The following is a 20,642-nucleotide window of genomic DNA, read 5'->3' as shown; positions in this document are numbered from 1 at the left end:
GCCACATGGGCATTGTAGTCCCTAAACTATGCTGACTCAACATTTTTTTTTACCGGAAAAGTCAGATAAGGGTGGCAGAGGGACTAGTTTGCTTCATTAGAAAGATGAGGAACCAAAATGCTACAAATACTATAGTTAAGGGACCGTATTTATACTTAACTCAGGGATTGATACCTAAAAAAATATAGTGCTAAAGAATAAGAAATATTACGTAATATTATAAAATACTACTTAGGAAATTATCAAAAAGTATTATGAATCTTATAGTATATCATAATGTTTATTGTAATTTTTTTTTATTTTTTTTATTTTACTTCTTATATATGATTTCGTTTTGTACCGTTTCTAATAAACGAATTACTACCTTCAATTCGTATTATATGCAACTTTGGTGTAATATTTTTAAGATATAAAAAATTTCAAAGTTGCATATAATACGAATCAAATGTAGTATATAAAATAATATTGTAGAACCGTGCTATGCACGGGTTTTGAACTAGTTAGTTAAATAAAGCTTTTTCTTTCACGAGTTTCAATTCATCATCTCCCATCATTGTCCTCCACTGAAGGGGCATCATATTATCTTCCTTCGTCTTTGTTTGTTTCTTCTATCATCCACGGAGTATCGTGTGTCAAACTTATCACTGAAGATACATACTTCCTCTTTTTTTATTTGACCCGTTTTGACTTTTACACTATTCACCACCACTCTTTTAACCGTCTTTTGTGAATAATATATAAGGAAAATTATATTTATATTGGATCTTTTTTTAATTCGTCTCAATAAGTACTATTATAACATATAACTTTTATATAATTTCTTTAAGGAGAATTAAATTTATTAATCGTTAAAATTTTACACTTTCAATCGTGATAAAAAAATAAAAATAAAAAAAATTAAGAAAAAAAAATGTACAACATACAAATGAATGATAATACATGTAACAATGACCGATGTTCGTGAAATCAATCTTAATCAAATGGATAAACAATTCAAGGAACTTATATATATAATGTGTCTATCAACTCTTTGCATTTTTTATTCTAGGCTAATTTGTTCAAGATGATTATTTGATTAAACAGATCATTGTTAAACATGAATCAAGAAACTATATTCTTAATTAATCAAATATACATGAATACATCATTCTACTTAACTTTTATTTCTCTTATAAGAGTTTAAACTTCTCTTGTGCTCTTACTTGATGTGGTGTATGCCATGTACCTTACAACTATAACCATGAACAATCATAAACAATTTCACTCTTCTACGTACAAGGCTCGATCTAATGGAAATGTCTACATCTCACAATCATGAGGTCTAAGGGACAATCACCGATCTAGTCCCTTTCTTAGGAGCTTCAATCTCTAAGCACAAACTCTTGTAACGTATGGTTTTGTTCAGTCCTCAAATGTGAGACAATTCACGCTTGCATTGTATCTAACACTTTATTTTGAATTTCAATACCCTATTCAAACCATACTCTAGCATGCAAGGGTAGTGGCCAATGTCCGTGTTATGCAATATGTATAGTGCTTGATCTAATGATGATGTTTATTAATTTGAGAACCTTCTCGGCTTTCTTTCAAAACAATGTATGGTAGAAAGTTAATAAAAATGACAATGTCGGCTTCAAAAATCTGCCCTCAAACTAAAGTCAATGAAACGTGTATTTCATTACTAACACTATGTTTGGAAATAGAGCAAAATGGAGTGAAAGGAAGATAAGATGAAAAAAAAAAAGAATGCATCTTCCTTTGTTTAAATATCTAATGCTAGAAAGGGACGAAATTAGAAGGATCCATTTTTTCTTTCCATTTTAATTAACTAACTTTCTTTATTATTGGAGAGATCTGGAAGAAAGTCCACCTTCTCTCTCCCCTCTTTTAATTTTTCTTCCCCTCTCTTTTCCTTCACTATTATTATCCCAAGATAGCGTAAGGGTTGAATTTAAGGGACCGAAAGTGAGAGATACATTTCTCTTTTTTGAATAAGACATAGGGCAATGGAAGAGAAATAAGATGAATGGATTCATTTTCCTTCCCTTTCTAATAAACAAATAACAGTGTAGTTATTATAATTAGAAAGAAATGGAATATCACTAATTTTCTCCCTTCACCTTCCTTTCTCTTCCTTTTTTCACTTCACTTCCCTTTTCTTTTTCTTCACTAATGTCAAACATGTTGTAATTATTGTTGGAGTTATTTCTTCCCAATGTAAAATTCCAAGTCTAGTTTCATTATTGCTTCAAAAGATCAATAACCAATTTTGCAAATATCAATTAGGTGACTTTTTGGCCATAATTATTTCTTCCTATTACCCATTTTAAGCCTAACCGTGCACATTTGAGGCTAAGTACATAATGGTTGATTGCTTGTGATTACTCGATTAAAGGGATTTAATTGATACTCCTTGACTTGGGCATGCATGACTGCCGTGAATGGCTTAGCTTCCTTCTTTGGTTACTACTCCACTATAAATTGAAGTTCCCTCCACTTCATAATGACATACAGAAAAAGGATATACTTCTCTTCTTTACTCCAAAAATATTGCACAAAATAGTTTCTTGTTTTGGGCATTGATCATTGTGTTCTCAATCTAGCTCTTTGTAGCACACCGAAGAGTTAGAGTCATGTAACCCTGGAGGTCGATTGCTATGAGTCCATGTGTACAAGTACGGGGCAAATTCGACTTTACGGCGGTGATGCTATGTCACGCCACGACATTAATTAATTCAGATAAATTTGTTATATTATTAATTACTATTTGTCATAATTTCTACAAAACAAACATAGTGTGTGGGCCCAATTATATTTGTATGACCTTTACACCTTGATTGGATAAAGAAAGAGTAGAAAAGATGGGGAAGGAAGTGAGGGGAAGGAGGAAAACCATTCCTATGTTCGGATGACAAAGAATGTGAGGAAAGGGAGAGAGGGATTTGTTTATTTCTAATTTTGCAAGAGGGAAGGGTAATACACTAATACTTATATGTTTCTGTTTTTTTTTAATGATGCATAATAGCAATATATTGTACTCCATACTTGGTATTTCATTCTTCGTAAAAAAGGGGGGGGGGGGGGGTGGGGGAAATCTGAATTATGAAAGATCGAAAGTTGATCAAGCACAGCCAATCTCAAAAAGCGTAGCCAAATTCCTTCTTTTAACGCTTTGTTTGGATAGCAAATAAGGAAGGAAATGAAGGGAATGGAAAAGGAGAAAGGGAAGGGAAAAGAAAAGTAGAGGAAGGTGAGCTTAATTTTCCCTCCCAATCTCTCCAATTTTAAAGGAATTATGGTTATTAAAAAGAGTGGAGAAATTATCCCTTCCTCTGACTCCTCCCCCCATACTATTACACAAACAAGAGAGTCCCGCCTCCCTTTCTCTTCCCTTCTTTTCCTTCAATTTCCTTCTATCCAAACAAACTGATAGATCATGTGTATTTTATTTCGAGCAATATTGTTCGGTCTAACTTATAAAACAGGGATCCATCTAGATAAAATATTGAACCAGTACCATGTACCTCGTTTTCCTTTCATATCTTTCTTAAAATTACTAACGCCACTAAATACAAACAACCAACAAGTCAGCCGCCGTCATCACAACCACCATCACTAAGTAAAACAACATTGCCGCCACCACCACATTATTACTTAGAAAAGTAGAAAATTTTGATTTCATGGAAGAAACATGACTAAAGTGCTGCAGTTCTAGGGAAGAGCAGAAGGTTCATTATTGTACTTCGTATAAAGTCTGAAAATCATAAGGTGAAGTCTCTGTTTGTGCTGGTTCATTTGGTTTAGCCTAATGAAATTGGAAGGGCTTACTGGCTTAGCTTACACTGTATAATAGAACTTTCAAATAACACAGACTATCATCACAACTCGTACCGTCAACCATAAACTCAGTAGAATATTCAATAGCGTAAATGCAAATTCATCAAATACTAATAGTGAATGAAGCGTAAAGACAGCAAAAGAAGAGACATGCAAGGAACTTTTTTGTCTCTTGCATTACGAATGAATCGTGACATATCCCAATTCCCAATACCCAGCGTGAAGGTACAAACATCAGGTTGAGTTAAACTTAAATAAGACAAACACTATAAGAAATGTTAAACCGTTACTTCTCCTTGCCACCATCAATCCTATTTCTATGTCTATACAAGGCATCTAAGGCAGTGGCTCTTGCAGGAGGATGAATATGAGGTAGAATTCTAACTGTAAGAAGTTGATACGCAAATTTTTAACCATCTCCCGTAACTACATCTTGTCATGAGATTGAAGCAGAAGAGGAACACATAGCAAAACCTTTGATTCAAGTTCCTCAACTGGTTTCCTCTTCACTGTATTGGAATCGATGACTTCTTTGTGAACGAGGATAGTTCCTTTTCTTGCTCTTTCTTTAAAAAACTCTGAGCAGTGGAATTCACAATCTTGAAGAAGAAGTTCAGGAGGACAAGCCATACAACAGTATTCCAAATTGAACTAAATGAAAGGCCCCACTTCTTTACCTGCAACAATGGTTTCAAACATGCTTTACTGATCTGACCTAAATGACAAACCCAGAATAACCTTGGCTCAAACCCAACTGTACCAATAATAAGGTGACCCTTTTATGACCCAAACTAAATAGACCAGACCCCATCCCAAAAACAATGTGATCAAATATATTAATCTATTAAAATCAACAAACGAAAAATAGACCTAAAATTAAGTGTCCCGACCCGAAATTAATGTAATTAAAGTTAATTGATACATTATAATAAGCAAATTAAAATAAGACCTAAATTTGACCCTACCCAAAATGAACAATTGAACAAATAGCAAACGAAGTATAACCTGAACTGAATGGACACGAATATAACCTTATCTGAGCAACCCTTTTCCACATGTAAGACTTGTTAGATATTCAAGGAAACTTTAAGCATATTAAGGGAATACCCCCTACCTGAGCATTAGAAGCCACTGGTGGAGCAGTAACAAGATACTTGTCTTTAGCAGCATGAAGTTTGGCAACTAATGTAGGCAGCACAGCGGCAACTCCAGGTATATGACTAAGCACCCATATTAATTCATTCTCCACCCAATTTAGGAGCTGATTGTTGCATACTGAGATGATAAAAATTGTCTGCAGTATGAAAAAACAGGTGGATCAAGATCAATACAAATACAAATGAATACATACATGCCTCAAGCTTGGAACAAGATGAGTCAGGACAGCATCAACCAACCTGAATATGCGTCTTTATAATTGCCTTTCCGACTAATGTAGCAAGGAAAAACTGCCAAAAAGGTATCCCAAATTGTCCACACATTATACCCGCCAGATCAAAAAGAGGATTCGGCACCTAAAATACACATAGGTTGCTCGTCAGATTATATAACCCTTGCATGAAGAAACACTAACATGCATAAAATGAAACTCCACTCTTCACCAATAGTAATCATTTTAAAAGTAGCTATTTTCTAAAGGAAGCACATGAGACCTAAAATCTAATCATGTATCAATTTATAATAATAATAATAATAATAATAATAATAATAATAATAATAATAAATAATAACAATAACAATAACAATAACAATAACAATAACAATAACAATAACAATAACAATAACAATAACAATAACAATAATAAATAATAACAATAACAATAACAATAACAATAACAATAACAATAACAATAACAATAACAATAACAATAACAATAACAATAACAATAACAATAACAATAACAATAACAATAACAATAACAATAACAATAATAATAATAATAATAATAATAATAATAATAATAATAATAATAATAATAATAATAATAATAAATTTCTATCAAGGTAAACAAAGTCTTAGGCTCTTATCCTAGAAGTGACTTTTGTAAACGAACACCTCTCTCTCCCCTAGTTGAAGCAAACTTCTGGGTCTCTGATTTTCTTACAGAAAATAAAGAGAGATAAAGAGAGCATCATTTTCTTTAATCTGCACTCAACACAAAGCCCGCAAACCTGGCCCTGATTTTATGTGACTTTGTCAAATAATAATTGTTTCATTTACCCCTTTTGCAGTGTCATAATAACGGAGGATAATGTATACCCCCATCTCAGCTGAAAAATCAAACTGTGTGTGGGCTGCAACATAATGAATCTACTCAAGCACTAACCCTCTGTCTACCAAAAGCCTACCCCAAACCTTTGGACACCTCCCCAACCAAACTACCTCAAGATTAACACTAATGCCTCCTTCCTCCCCTCCACAAAAGAATCGGGTTGTGCCCTAATTTGTAGGGATCACAGAGGCCACTAGGTCAAAGGAGCATATACAATAACATTCTGCTGCAGTGCCATTGAAGCTGAACTATATGCGGTTTACATAGCCTTTACTCAGATTCAACACCATGCCTGGGGAAACTGCATTATCTCCACGGACTGCAAACAAGTGCTATACCTGATAAATGGGAATAAGAAAGGAGCGACCAGCAGACTAGCTACTTTATTGAAAAAAAAAGCAGGGAACTTTGGGGCGAGCTAATAGGTACAGAGCTGAGGTTTGAACCAAGGACAACTAATGCTGCTACTGATGTTCTAGCTAAGGAAGCAAGGGCCTTGAACAATCTTTTGTACAAGACCAATATTTTGTGTACACCACTGACGATCTGTAGTAAAATTGTGTCTGAAGAGTGAAGACATTACTAGAATTGTAGCTACGGATGACTGTAGTAATACTACTAACCAACGAGAGGACCCGGATATTTCTTCTTAGGCACATAGCATAGCCGCTTTCCTAATAGTTTATTATAGACCCTCTATAATAAACAAAAGGGTTAACACAATATAACTATTGAGATACAAAGAAAAGACGGTTTGATTTCGGTTGTTTAACTAAACCAATCTACAAGATATTTGTGAATGTGTTTGTCTTTAACACTCTGACACTCATGAACAAATATTGTCAAAAAAAATAAAATAAAATAAAATAAAGGCAAGAGTAAATGATTTTCCTCATTATCATCTATTCACATTAGGAAAATCATCTCTTTTCATAGATAATGAGGGATGTACATGAAAGAATGTCTTTTCCCTCAAGAAGCATCTCTTTTCACCTAAAAGACATTTGCATAACTTAATTATATTATCATAACTAACTAGTTGTGTTACTAAGTACATGAAAATTTAGCAAAAGACATTTTTTTCACTCAAAAGACATCAACGTAATTTAATACTCCCTCCGTCCTGAAATTTAAGTGCTCATTTATTATTTTTCACAGGTTTTAATGCAAATAAATAAAGCAATTGGATTCCTTAAAACAGTGATTGGTGATTCCTTAAAAGTCAATAGGAGGAGTGAAATGAGTGGGTGGAATTAAATGTTAAAAGTAAATTGTCACTTAATTTCGGGACGAAGGGAGTATACAATTACGGTTTTTCATTTACATGCATTCCCCTTATAACAAAAACATATCAATAATTTCCTATTTTCCTCAACTCCCAATGATATAAATGTGAATCCAAAAGGCAAATATATACATGTTCCAACATGTAGACCTGCACTGACTGACTCCCACAATCTTCCCTGTTTCCAACTTCATTTGGAAGATGAATTATTAGAAAGTTGAGATGTTTTTCTAGGACAATAAGGATTGTTTTGGGAATGGAAAGCAACATAAGGTGCATTGGAGGTGCGATGCCCAGCTTGATTGGCAGAGTTTCTGATGTCCTCCATCCCTTATATTCATTAAATTTTCGGTAGTAAAAACTACTAAGGATGATAATTAGATAAGGAAAAACAAAAAATTGGTAGTTACCAATCACCATATGTTTGCAATTGATTTGTTGTTATTTTCTGGAGTAAATATTACAGCAGTTTCTTTATAGCTATATGCTCTAAACCTCTTTTCTAAAGCTTCTAGTCTATTATTTAACAAAGAAAAAAAAAAAAAAAGTGATGTCAATTTAACTGGTGTGATTCTTGGTGACAAGGCAAGCATCCCTCAAGTCTTAAAGATCCAGAAAGTAGCTTCCCTGAGAAGTTTTCAATTTTTGTGATTTAAAACTCTAGTTGATAAAATCCAGCCATGGAATTGGCATTCAGATCTTTTGAAATCAGATTCATTCTACCCATACTGGTTTTGAAAAGAACAGCAGTGGCTATTGTTTGTTTAAAAGGACTTGGGATATACTCCAAAAAGCTTTTGTCACTCTGTCATTCTAAGATAGGAGGTGGAAGAAACATCAGGCAATTGACTGTTTGCCTGTTTGGAATTAAGCAGCTATTTGCAAGCTCCTTGGGGCTTTGGAATACCAGAAATAAAAATTTGGGTCCGCTGGGTAGACAGTTACTACATTAAGGGGAGAGATCAAGGTTCTATAGCTATTCAGATTCTTCCAGGGTCCAAAACAAAGGTTCGGGCAGTAGAGCTCTGGTCTTGAACTATGGGGGCTGTTCTAATGTACTGCAGAAAGATGCTCTCTGAGAGGTTTTTCTGTGCTCTGATGCTACCTGCTAGTTTATGCTTAGAGGTTTATCAGTGCTGCTGCTAGCTTTAGTTTTATAGTTTGTTCTAGTGGTCTTCTAGCTCCTTGGTTTTAGGATTTTTCTTATTTGTTTTAGTGTAGGCCGGTTAAAACCTTTCCATGAAGTTGGGGGGAGATGATTATTTTTGCATTTTAGAGGCTTTGAGGTGTTATATATATGTTTTGTACTGCTCTATCGCATTGATAATTAACAAACATCTCCTAATTGCCAGAAAATATTGGCAGTTGAGACAAGTACAGAAAACTGTAAGGCTGAACACTAAAATGGGTTCATGTAATGCAGAGAGAAAAGGAATAGTCAAATTTAATTCAGGGACGTGTTAAATTTAAAGTGTGAGGAATAACAAAGGGAGTAACTTTTCAGGAGATAACTAGTCCTACTACTCTACTGTTGTGATTTTCCAACATATCAACAATAAAACTTTATAAATCTTAAAACAAAAATTCCAGAACTAAGAGAGCTTCAAATAGATTACATTTAATAAATACTTAAATCTATGTTAATTACTAAAGGGAACTCCCCTTTTTGGTTGGGAATTTTTTAATTGCCAAAATTACCCTTTGAATAAATGACACAAAACAGGGAAAAAAAAAATAAAAAATAAATAAATAAACTGCTACTAACACCCATTCTTTTTACATTCATTAAGAGATTTTTAAAAAAAAATTAATTTACAATTGTCTTTAAAAATAACAACAATTATGTTACTCATGCCACCTTGAAAAATCAAAACCACATTCAATTTTTAATTTTATTTTTAATACAAATAAATGTCTTTGATCATACAGTTTATATGAAAATAATGAAATATATATACTTCTTCAAAAAAAAATGTTTGATAGGAAAGATAACCATATTTTCAAAATAATAATCATATATCTATTTATATCTTTTAGCCATGGAAATTTTAAAAATTAAGAACAAAATCTACGGTACCATTAAAAAAAAAAATACCATATTAGTTTTTCATCCAAACTAAGTAAAAAAAAAAAAACCCAATGTATACCACCTCCCAATAATAACTACCCTTTACTTTTATGGGTCTTTTTTTTCCCCCACTTCAATCTCTCCAAAAAAATATTATCTTCATCAATCCTCAGTATCTATTATTTTTCATTAATAAGTTCCCAACCTCTACTATCTTTACAAAAAAAATTATGTAATTTTGTCTAATTTTGAACAGTTAATGTTAGTTGTCATGCCTTCAATCAAGTAATAATCATTTGCTCTTTCAAGTAGTCATCTATTTTTTGAGTTTAATTTAATTATTCAGGTTTTTCACCATATATCCTTGAGTTTTTTGTTTATTCACCATATACCCATGAACTTTTTTAAATTCATCCTACACCCTCGAGTTTTCACAGAAATACACCATATACCCTTGATGACTAATGATTGTGAACTTTGTCAATCATTAGGATTAATTATAACCCGAAACCACCCTAAATACATTCCCCTACCTCCGAAATCACCTACATTTCTTTTTCCCACCCTCAAACCACCCAAAATATCTTTTTTCTCATCCTCAAAATCGATCATGCGAATATGGTCATGAACATTTGGAGTGATTTCAAAGATTGGACAAATGAGAGGGGTACATGGTTTCGGAGATGGAGGAAGAGATTTAAGGTTTCGATTCACAATTAATCAAATTCCACTCATCTTGTTGTCATTAGGAGTACATGGTAAATTTTTGTAACAACTCAGGGGTATATAATGAATTTGAAAAAATTCATGAGTGTATGGTGAATAAACAAAAAACTCAACGGTATATGGTGAAAAAACCGTTAATTATTTTAATGAAATTGATTATTATGATATTGATTGAATTTATAGGGATTGCTTATTGTTTGACAATTACATCATCCAATCTACTACATTGGAAGATTACTAATTCATGAACATACATTATTTTATATCTAGAATTACCGATACGTCATCTACTGCAATTCTTGGTTAATTATTCACACCGTCTTTTTTTTTTTTGTTTGAATGATTTGGGTTTGTTGTCCCATTTTAATCGTTTTTTTTTTTAATTACTCAAATTAAGTAGTCCCCGTAGATGTATTTCCGTTATATAATAAGTTGCATTTGAGTCTTTTAGATTATTTTTAATTTTTTTCCCCATTTTTAGTAATTTGAAATTGTAAGATAACAAAGCAAGTTCACCAAATATGTATGCTACAATATAGTTGTAAAATTGAGTTGTTATAGATATATTGTAGGATAAAATTTAACGATGTAGGTGTGTTTTTATAGTCAAATTAGTTTAATTTTTTTAATGTTAATGTAATTTGTAATGTACAATACACAAAAAATTATTAATGAATTATTTTAATTTTAGGCAATCAATTCGATTAATATAGTACTTATTGTATGAAAGGAGAAGATGAGTATCTTTCTTTTATTATAGTAAATGGGTAAAGAGCTAATTTTTTCCATATATACAGTGTGGTCATATGGGTAGTGAGATAAATTTTTTTTTTGCGGCTATATATAGTGAGTTATGGGTCAAATAGAGAAAATTAATATACCAGTTCAAAAAGAGGTATTAGAACAATGGCATTTATGCATGTCAATTGTCAAGTAATAAATAAACTTTTATTTATAAAAAAAAAGGTAATGATATATGTAGCCCTTATAATAAACATTAAATATACTTCCTAAAATGGAATTAAGTTGAAAATTCATGATAAAATCACGCACATATCGGTACGATTAATGTTAATCTATCCTCAATATTTCCTTTTTTAACTTCTTATAATAATCATTTTCCTTCAAAAAAATACAGACATTTTGATAAGAAAATATGTGTCAAGTAAATAGAAGACAAAAGGAATAATGCACGCATTGCATGCACCTCTAAGCTTGTGTCACATAAGCTGAGCAGTGATAGCCTGACAAGAGTGAAAACAAACCCTAAAATTAAAACATACAAATAAAAAATAAAAATAAAAAAACAAAAAACAGAAAAAAAAAAAAAAAAAAAAAAGTTGTAACAAAAAAGGCTGTATTGGTCAAATAAGAAATAATCGTATCAGAATCCAGGAAAATAACACAGCCTAAAATGGGTAGGCACAAACTTCTCCATATTCAAGGAACTCAAGAGGTACCCTTCCTCAGACCAAGCGTACTTTAGAGAATCAGTTGTATATGACATAGATCTATATTCTGGATGCTCAAGCGTTCGTATGGTGATAAATGCCAAAGATTGACAATGTTAAAAGATCAGGAGCAGAAAGCAAACTAACCGAAGCAAGAAGTAAGATTGTCCAACCATTTAGGTACTGAGAATGAGACAAGAACCAATATTTCAATTGCGTTAAGTGTTTGCCGATGAATCCATGGTCTTCAGGGGAAGACACATCCAATTCCTCCATTGGGTCCAATTTGCTTCCAGATAAGCTTGCTGAATAAAGATTTGGGTAAGTCTAACATAATGAGCTAGGTAAAAACATTCAGTAGGAATAACACTGCTAATTTCATCCAGGATTAGTGCAGACTGCTAATTTCATCCAGGATTAGTGCAGACTGCTAATTTCATTAAAAAGAAAACATGTTCAAAGAGTGCCAGCATATAATGGGTAGAGAGAAGACAAAACGGGAAAAGAACAAAAATACAATAACATATTGAATTGGAAGAAAAAAAGAGAAGGCCGATAATGAATAAACAAATCAAGAAAAATTACTTTTCAAGAGCATGCAAAATCAGTACCACTGGCAAAAATTCTGACCATAACATCACAAGAAAAAGATTTTCAACAGTACTACCAAGAAAACACGAATACAGCAATTGCCGCTAAAAATTAATTTATATGTCTTCACATTCTAGCCTATAACCTAAGATTTAGAGCAAGGAAATCCTAAAATAAGTAGCAGCATCATACAGAAAGAAGACAACCAAAATAAGGATCAAATGCAGTTCAAAAAACCAGACAATGTCAGTATTATCACTGTATCATGAGCAGTAACAGATGGAGGGCAAACATGGTACACAACTGCATGGGTCATATTTGCACCAAAACCAGGAAAGCATACTCTTTTCAGTGTTTGGAATATGTGAGAAGCAACATACAACGACTATTGTTAGCATATCAAAAAAAAAAAAAAAACAGAAAAAAAAAAAAACAGACTTACAGCGTAGTACCCAAAAATCAGCCATTCTATGATCAAGAAAATGCTATAATAATATTAGCCAAGACTCGAGAGAATATTCTTAAGACATCGATGATGGTTTGGGGGACTGAGGGATAGATCAAATCATCGAAGATAGCATATATTTTGAGTTTGTTGCAATCAGAAACATAAAATTTAACTCAGTTTCAATAATGTGTATGAAGTTTAGGAATTAATGAAATGTGTATGAAATTTTGAATAATCAGATAGCAATAGAGATCTAACCCTAAACTGCTTATTCGAATCATACAGTGAATACAAATCAGGTCGTGTCACTTAGTAGAGTAAAAAAAAAAGCCAAACATTCCAGAACAAGATTTCGACAACATTGAAGATCAGCAATCCTTGTACCAAGAAGTCAGTATTCAGTAACAAACACATCCTTAAACTTCAACATACCATGTGAAAGAGATTAGGTTTTGAATATAAAAAGAAATAAAAAGTAAACAAGCATACTTAGTTGATATCATTAGCTGATAAACATAAACACATATCGACACTTCAGGGTGAAAATGCATACTAACGTATGATGTGAGGATCATACCTGCCCTAGAAATGAAATATGGTGGAAGTTCACCCAAAGCAGTTCCAACACCCCATAAAATAGCTTCTAACTGTACTTGTGGCAAAATGCTGCTAAGAGGAACTCTTATACCATCAACAGACTGAAATAATGGAGGTCCAAATTCAGAGCAGTCCTTGTCAAGCCATGATGGACCATGCTTCAACTGTATTGTATCATATGGAGCACTTTTCAAATCAACTCGACCACATTGCATTGCTTTAATGGTAAATAGGGCAATATGTGGCCCCAGATAGAGAACAAAAGTGTGCAAGCCGGATCCTGACAAATGGAGAAGCAGTAACAAGGGATATATGTTACTGAGCTGAAAATGCATGCACTGCTGTTTTCAAGTTTCCAAATTAAAACAACTAATCTGATGCTCAAATTTAAGGAGAAGGAGAAGGTTTCCTGCTAAAATTGCATTTTATTGGCATGAAATATTTATGTAATTAGTCAATTTGCAACTATGCAAGAGATAATCACAAAAAGATGTTTGAAACAGTACAAAAGACGAAAACAAATTAATATGCTTGTCATATTCACCTCTGACAGCACCCCCAATTCAATTTCTTCATACAGCTGCTACCAAGTAATGCATACAACAATCACAAGAAATAATCTCAAAAACTGCACATTACCTAGTCCAATAGAAGATGCAACACCAAGAGCAGTCCACCATAATACAAACTGAAGGTACCGAAGAATCTCTTGAACATGCTGCAAGAGAAAGCAACACCAGAATTAACCTAGTCACCAACGATTAGAGTTTCTCTAGAATGAAAAAATCCAAGATATAATATATCCATCAAATAAACAATGATCCATCTCAACCTTAACTTTACACCGTAAAAGCACGAAAAAACAAATTACCCAGCATTTATAAATCTAAGCACTGATAACATTGCATCAATTTTGACCCAATTTTAAACCATAGCTTCTCAATATGCACAGTATACCAAGAAAAACTTGTTTAGGTCTACAATCTACATGAAAAATATGAGATAAGAAATTATTAGAGAACAAAATACCTTTTCATGGGAACCTTCAATAGTTGCCAAGAGAAGTACACTTGACATTGCCAAGGTACTCAAGACTAAAAGCCAACCACCTTTTGCCAAGAGATATGCAATTGACTGCTTCACATAATCAGAAATAGCAAAAACAAAATACTTCAAAGTTCTACCCGGTTGTGCAGTCAAAGTCAAAGTCTCGAGTTCATGTTGATGTTTCTCATGTAGTCCTGAATGTAGCATATGTAAGTGTCAGAAAAATTCTTCAATTAACTTTTAGAGCGCAGAACAAGAATATGTCATCATTTTAAAATGCCGATCTTGCATCCAAAAGCTACAAAGAGTCAAAGACAGCCAGCTTGCTGCGGAACTAACTCGTTAATGGTTAAACAAGAAAAACGTAGTTTGATCATAAACAGTAGATAAAGTTTCACATGGCTTCACCCTATAACAAACAATCAGATATGTATGCTCAATAGCCCACGTAGTAGTTTCGAAGAAATAAAAGGTTGTAAAGGGGTGTTGAGACTTTAAAAGTCGCAAATCATGACACAAGCAGGTAAGAAAATATTATTTACAATGAATCTGGATAGTTATATAAACTCCAAGAAAAGCCAAAACGGCAAATCCAACTCCAACTTTTCTAACTACAGATCCTGACCCTTGATTCGCATGAAGCAACCATTAACAATTAATATTAAAAGATCTTTTACAGTTAAGACACATCTCATGTCATCTATGTGAACAATTGTAAAAGAAAATTCAAGTTAAGCAATATTAAAATAGCTTGGTTAACTGAGATAAACAGCAGATCATAAAGACTAGGCCTTGTTCTTATTATCTAAAAAAATGTTTCAGGTCTACTAAAGTACTAAGTTAATATGAGTTCAGATAAGATCTACAAGTACAAGTTTAAATTTATTCAAACAAGGGCTACACCACTAACCTACACCAATCCCATCCCTTAACCTTCACCACAAAAACCACACCACCAGCCTACCTCATCTCCCTTGCATCACCAACACGCAGCAGCATTTACCAGCAACATCTAGCTGCTAACACAACCCGCAGCAGCAACCAAACGCCCACCAGCCATCAAACTACCAGCACTCCCTCACTGCAGCTTACCCACAACACTCTCATACACCACCATTCACTCGGCAAAGCAGCAGCAACTGCTCACCGCCTCACAACAGCAGCAGTCACTACTCCCTTGATTCACCATTAACCTTCCCTCGCCATCTTCCCCAACCACAGTGCTCCAACACTACGAGTCTACAAGTCCGTCGCTGCCCCTTCTCTGCTTCTCACTCACGGCAGCTTGCATTTTCAATTTAAGCCACAAGATAGCCTCAACAGTCAACACCAAGACACAAACCCACCACGCATCATAGCAGCTCCAATTTGCAAGCAAATTCCGTGCGACCCCCAAAATCGTATGATTAAGTTCAATCCAGCCTAAGTAAATTTGATTATTCACATTAGTACCTATAGATAAGTATACAAACTTCCAAGTGATCAAAACATAGCCTTACATGAAGGTTGAGGCTACTAAGGCTTTCTATTGATCACCTAACTAGTTAAGTGCTCCTAGTACATTGAACCCCAAAGTCCAACCTCAAATTTACAACTAATTTTTTTTTTTCAGTAATGCTATACATGTAAACAAAAAAAACCTATAAAATAAATAAATAAATAAAGCATTACATTATTATGCAGTCAACTTAAATCTGGGTTTCTAATGCTAAAATAAATTAGGAAATCATACTTCGTATCATATAATGGAAACTCCGAAAAACCTAAAATTTATAACCAATACTTACAAAAAATCTCAACTTTGTGCTAAAAACAGCGGAAATAACCCAAACCCAGATTGAAATCAGAGCCAAATCAACAAATAACTTCACAATTTACTAACTACCAAATTTTTAAAAATACCCAAATATAATAAATCAATAACAACTTGATAACAATGAAAAATCAATAAGAATAATTAATATGAGTAATCATAAATGGGTAACCTGAGATCGAAGAATTAGGGTCTTGAGACGATGAAGCAGCAGAAGAATTAGACGAATTGCTTGATTTTTTCTTGGACCCCATCTTCAAATGCGCCCTTTTTTTTTATTTTTTTTTTGAAAAATCAAATTTTATACAATTATAACAAGAACATCACCTTTTTTTTGGACCAAAAAAAACAGTGCCCAGATGATGTTTGTTGGAATATGATTTTGCTCGAAGTGAAATTGATAGAGAAAACCAAAAAAACGAACAGATCTATGATTATATAATCAATAAGAATTATGTGATGATTTGTTGGGTTTATTTTAATGTGTTTTTAGCCTTTCTTTTTTCTCTCTCTCTTCAACCAACAGAGTTTGCGTAAAGAGTGAGGGAGCTACCCCATTTTATTGTTGTTTTAAGTTTTAATTAACTACGCATGTTTACATGGAGAGCATCCTGGACTTTCATCGGCCTTTTATTAAGGACTCTATTTCTTTATTTCTTTTTCAAAAAGAAATTCATAAGTAAAGAGCAAATTACACCCTTAAGAGAGCTAAAACAAGTAACTAAAAATAACCAAACACACCTAGCTAAACACACAAATACCAAAAGAAAAACCTTGTGTATCGTAGCTAAACCCACACATCCAAACAAACTCATAGATCGGATTTGCCACTTATCTATTAGAGGGAAAACAAAGTAAATGATTAAATCAAAGATGTCTTGCATCATACCAATAACCTCGAAGCCTAGATAACCAAAAGGTTCTTGCCAAACCTTTTCCAAGACCAATAGTTGCCAAATGAACCAAAATAGTGGAGCTGGATAGAGAGTGCAAGCTAACACCAAAGAAGGGAACCGAAACTTGCAATGACACCTATGCAAATTTATCATGAAAGTAGTGTAGAGACAAAATAATCGGAAGTCGAAAGCACCTCTTTGCCGAAAAAAGGACTCATAACACGACTCCACTCTTCGAGATTGAAAAGCACAGCTACATTCTAATAGTCTGGGAACCATACCAAGAGAGTCGCATTAACAACTCTGCCATTAAAAACCTTGCACCGAAACGCATGTTCTTCCTTTTCTACAATTCTACCTATGTAGAATGCAAGAAAATGGAGGACTTTACTTACCCCTAACATTAAAGATGGGAAGCCTCCTTCAAGATTGAAATTTTTTATTGATGACTGACTTTGTCATCACCGACACCGACACTGGGATGATAGTAACTGAATGAATACCCAAATCATCCCGCAGCCAAGAAGCAACAAGCTAAGAAAAGCAAACAAACCTCTCCCCTTAAAATTATTGTCTCCCCACAATCTCCAAATATAGGGAATACTTTTTGCTTGCACAAATAACTCCTATCTCTGGAAAATAGCACAAACATAGAGGAAACCGCCCAATCTACCATAAGGGGGGCAAAACATTCAATGTGACAACTCCTCGCAACACAATCCCACCCTGAATGCAACTAAAAGAACCACCAAGCTAATAACCCAAGCTAAGTACTGCTAAACTGTGCTACCCCTAAATCCAAGGGTAACCGACCAACTAGACTCCAAATACAACAACCACACTTTGTTAGCTTCCAAACCTAGAACTACTGTAAGAAGCTCCAACTCATAAGCAAACAGAGCAAGGGTATTATTAAAAACTAGAAACCCGAAGAACAATACAAAGCAAAAAGATACAATAAAAACATACATAAACTAGGATAAGGAGAGGTGCGCTGACCGCCGGCGAGCTGTGATTGAAAAAATGGGAAGCGGTACGGTGGGATGATAAGGATGGGTGACTCTAAATCTAGTTACAATGAAAAGTTGAAACATTGAAAAGACGATGATGACCTTGTTTGATGATTAACGACGAGTCTAAAATAAGTGGTTATTGGACGAGATGGACCAGGACGGTTTAGTGGGTTTAAAAGTAGAGAGTGGCAAAACATAGTCAAAACTAACTAAAAAACACCTCGTTCGAACAAACACAGGCGTGCTAGTTCGTGCCCCTTCCAAATGGCCAAGGAAAAAGCTCATAATAATCTGGAATTTCTAACTAGGCACATATGTGCCAAGTCGATCACTCGTTAGCAAGTTCCAACTTCACTTGATTCTTCGTAAAATAGTCATAACTAAACATGGGCACGGGCCGTGCCGGCACACGGGCGGCGCGGGCCCGGCACGGCCCGGCACGGGCACGGGTGGCGGCACAGCGGCCCACCTGTGGGCCGTGGGCCGTGCCGTGAACAAAAATCCGGATTCTGGCATGGGCACGGCACGTGGCACGGCGGGTGGCACTGTGGCTGGCACGTGGGCCGGCACGCTGGCACGACCCGCCGGAACGGCACGTGGCACGGCCCGGCACGAAGCCAGGCACGGCCCGGCACGGCACGGCCCGTGCCTTACCGTTGGAAAACTAACCGTTTATGGCCGTTTTCCAACAGCTCTAAAACGGCTAGTTTTCCCCCCCTTTTCCCACCCAAATTCCCTATAAATACCTCATATTTTCCTCCAAAAATATCACAATTCATCAAATCATCTATTCTCTCTTATTCTCTAATATTCTTACTCTTAAATTCTCAATTCTCAAATTCCTACAAATCATACAATCTTGCTCTCTTTTGTGAAAAGAAAAAAAAATTCCTACTCTCTTATAAATTTTACATTTTTACTATTATTACTTTTATTAGTCTACTACCAAAAAAAAAAAAAAAAAATTGTTATATTTACATTCGGGAAATTAAAAATTCGGGAAATTATAAGTTCGAGAAATTATAAATTTGGGAAAGCATTGAAGCATCATTGTAAGATCTAACTCAACTTTATTTTAATTTGTTATTGTTATTGTTATTATTATTGTTATTATTATTGTTATTGTTATTGTTATTATTATTATTATTATTATTATTATTATTATTATTATTATTATTATTATTATTATTATTATTATTATTATTATTATTGTATTCTTGGAACTACTTAATTATATAAAAACTACTTTCTATTTTAATTGTGGGTTATTTGGATTGTTGAAATCTGTCTAAGGCGGGATTTGGGCTCTGGACAACGTCGCTCCTAACCTCTCCTACCTGGGATCTCATTGATCCAAGTAATCTACTATTATTATAATTATTTTTAAAAATTTAATTTATATAAAAAAGTACTTACTAATTAATTCTTATTGTTATTGTTATTATTATTGCTGTTAATTGTTACTTTGTTATTGTTAGTTGTGTTATTATTATTAATTAATCATGGCATCAAACCCGAACGTTTCCTCCTCCTCTAGAAAAGCCAAGTCAAAACGTAGGGAATCACCAAACCCAAACACTTCAATGTCTATGCCCCCCCCTAACATGCCCTTTCCCTCTCCTAACATGCCCTTTCCAAACACTTCCACCCCTTTCTTTCATCCCCAAAACACGGGAGGGCAAGAACAAATGGATGATATGGCTCCTTGGACCCAATTTCAACAAACCCAATTTCAACAATATGAATTTCCTTTTCCTCCTCCTTCCCAAGGTAGCCAAACACAAGCCTCCGGGTCGAGTGAACCATCCACCCAAAATCCTAACATATTAGAGTGGTGTACCGAAGAGGATTTTGCTCAAACCAAAAGAAAGAGTGAATGTTGGACACATTATCAATTAAGTAAAGATGGAAAAAAATGCAAGTGTTGGACTTGTGGTAAAATTTTCTCGGCCGATACCAAGGGAGGGACGGGACACCTTACTAGACATACAAAAAAATGTGGTGGACCATCTAGTGATCCAACCCAACCTAAAATTTCTCAATTCCATCCACAAGGTTTCATTTACAATTACGAGAGAGATAGGGATGAACTTGGGAGAATGATTGTACATGCAGAACAACCTTTTCTTTTCGCCGAAAATGATGCCTTCAACAACTATATTAACCGAGCACTACAACCAAAACACAAAAAAATCTCCCGAAAAACCGTTCGATCTGCTGCCATGAAGACTTATCTAGAGTACAAATTGAAATTAGTAAATGAATTAGCTAATCTTCCTAGTAGAGTTTCTTTAACCGCCGATGCATGGGATGGTGGGTACGGACTTCACTATTTATGTGTTACTTGTCATTGGTTAGATAATGAGTGGATGTTACAAAAACGCATCATTCATTTCAAAATGCTTGAATACCCTCATACCGGTCTTAACATTTCACATCATTTAATGGAAGCCATTGATGCATATAGTCTTAGGGATAAAATCATGTCTATGACTTTCGATAATGCAACTTCTATGACATATAGTGCGAATTTGGTCAAATCCCAATTGAACGATGTTATATTAGATGGAGATGCACTTCATGTTAGATGCATTTGT

The 20,642-nt window shown here is 34.3% G+C and overlaps 1 protein-coding gene across 1 annotated transcript; it reads right to left on the bottom strand.

The window, feature by feature from the left end:
• Nucleotides 1-3,947: 3,947 nt before the first annotated feature.
• LOC145582036 (vacuole membrane protein KMS1-like) lies at nt 3,948-16,712 on the bottom strand. The gene is made up of 8 exons (XM_081639072.1): nt 16,309-16,712; nt 14,306-14,517; nt 13,916-13,994; nt 13,257-13,556; nt 11,788-11,945; nt 5,235-5,351; nt 4,952-5,131; nt 3,948-4,514 (listed from the first exon to the last, which is right to left on the bottom strand). Exons 1-8 carry the CDS (start codon nt 16,388-16,390, stop codon nt 4,344-4,346), a joined length of 1,299 nt encoding a protein of 432 aa, XP_081495198.1. The 5' UTR covers nt 16,391-16,712; the 3' UTR covers nt 3,948-4,343.
• Nucleotides 16,713-20,642: the final 3,930 nt, after the last annotated feature.

Source organism: Chenopodium album, chromosome 15, assembly GCF_948465745.1.
Source record: "Chenopodium album chromosome 15, dcCheAlbu1.1, whole genome shotgun sequence".
NCBI lineage: Eukaryota > Viridiplantae > Streptophyta > Magnoliopsida > Caryophyllales > Amaranthaceae > Chenopodium > Chenopodium album.
Note: the sequence above shows the minus strand (reverse complement) of the source record. Positions and strands in the feature narration are given on the sequence as shown.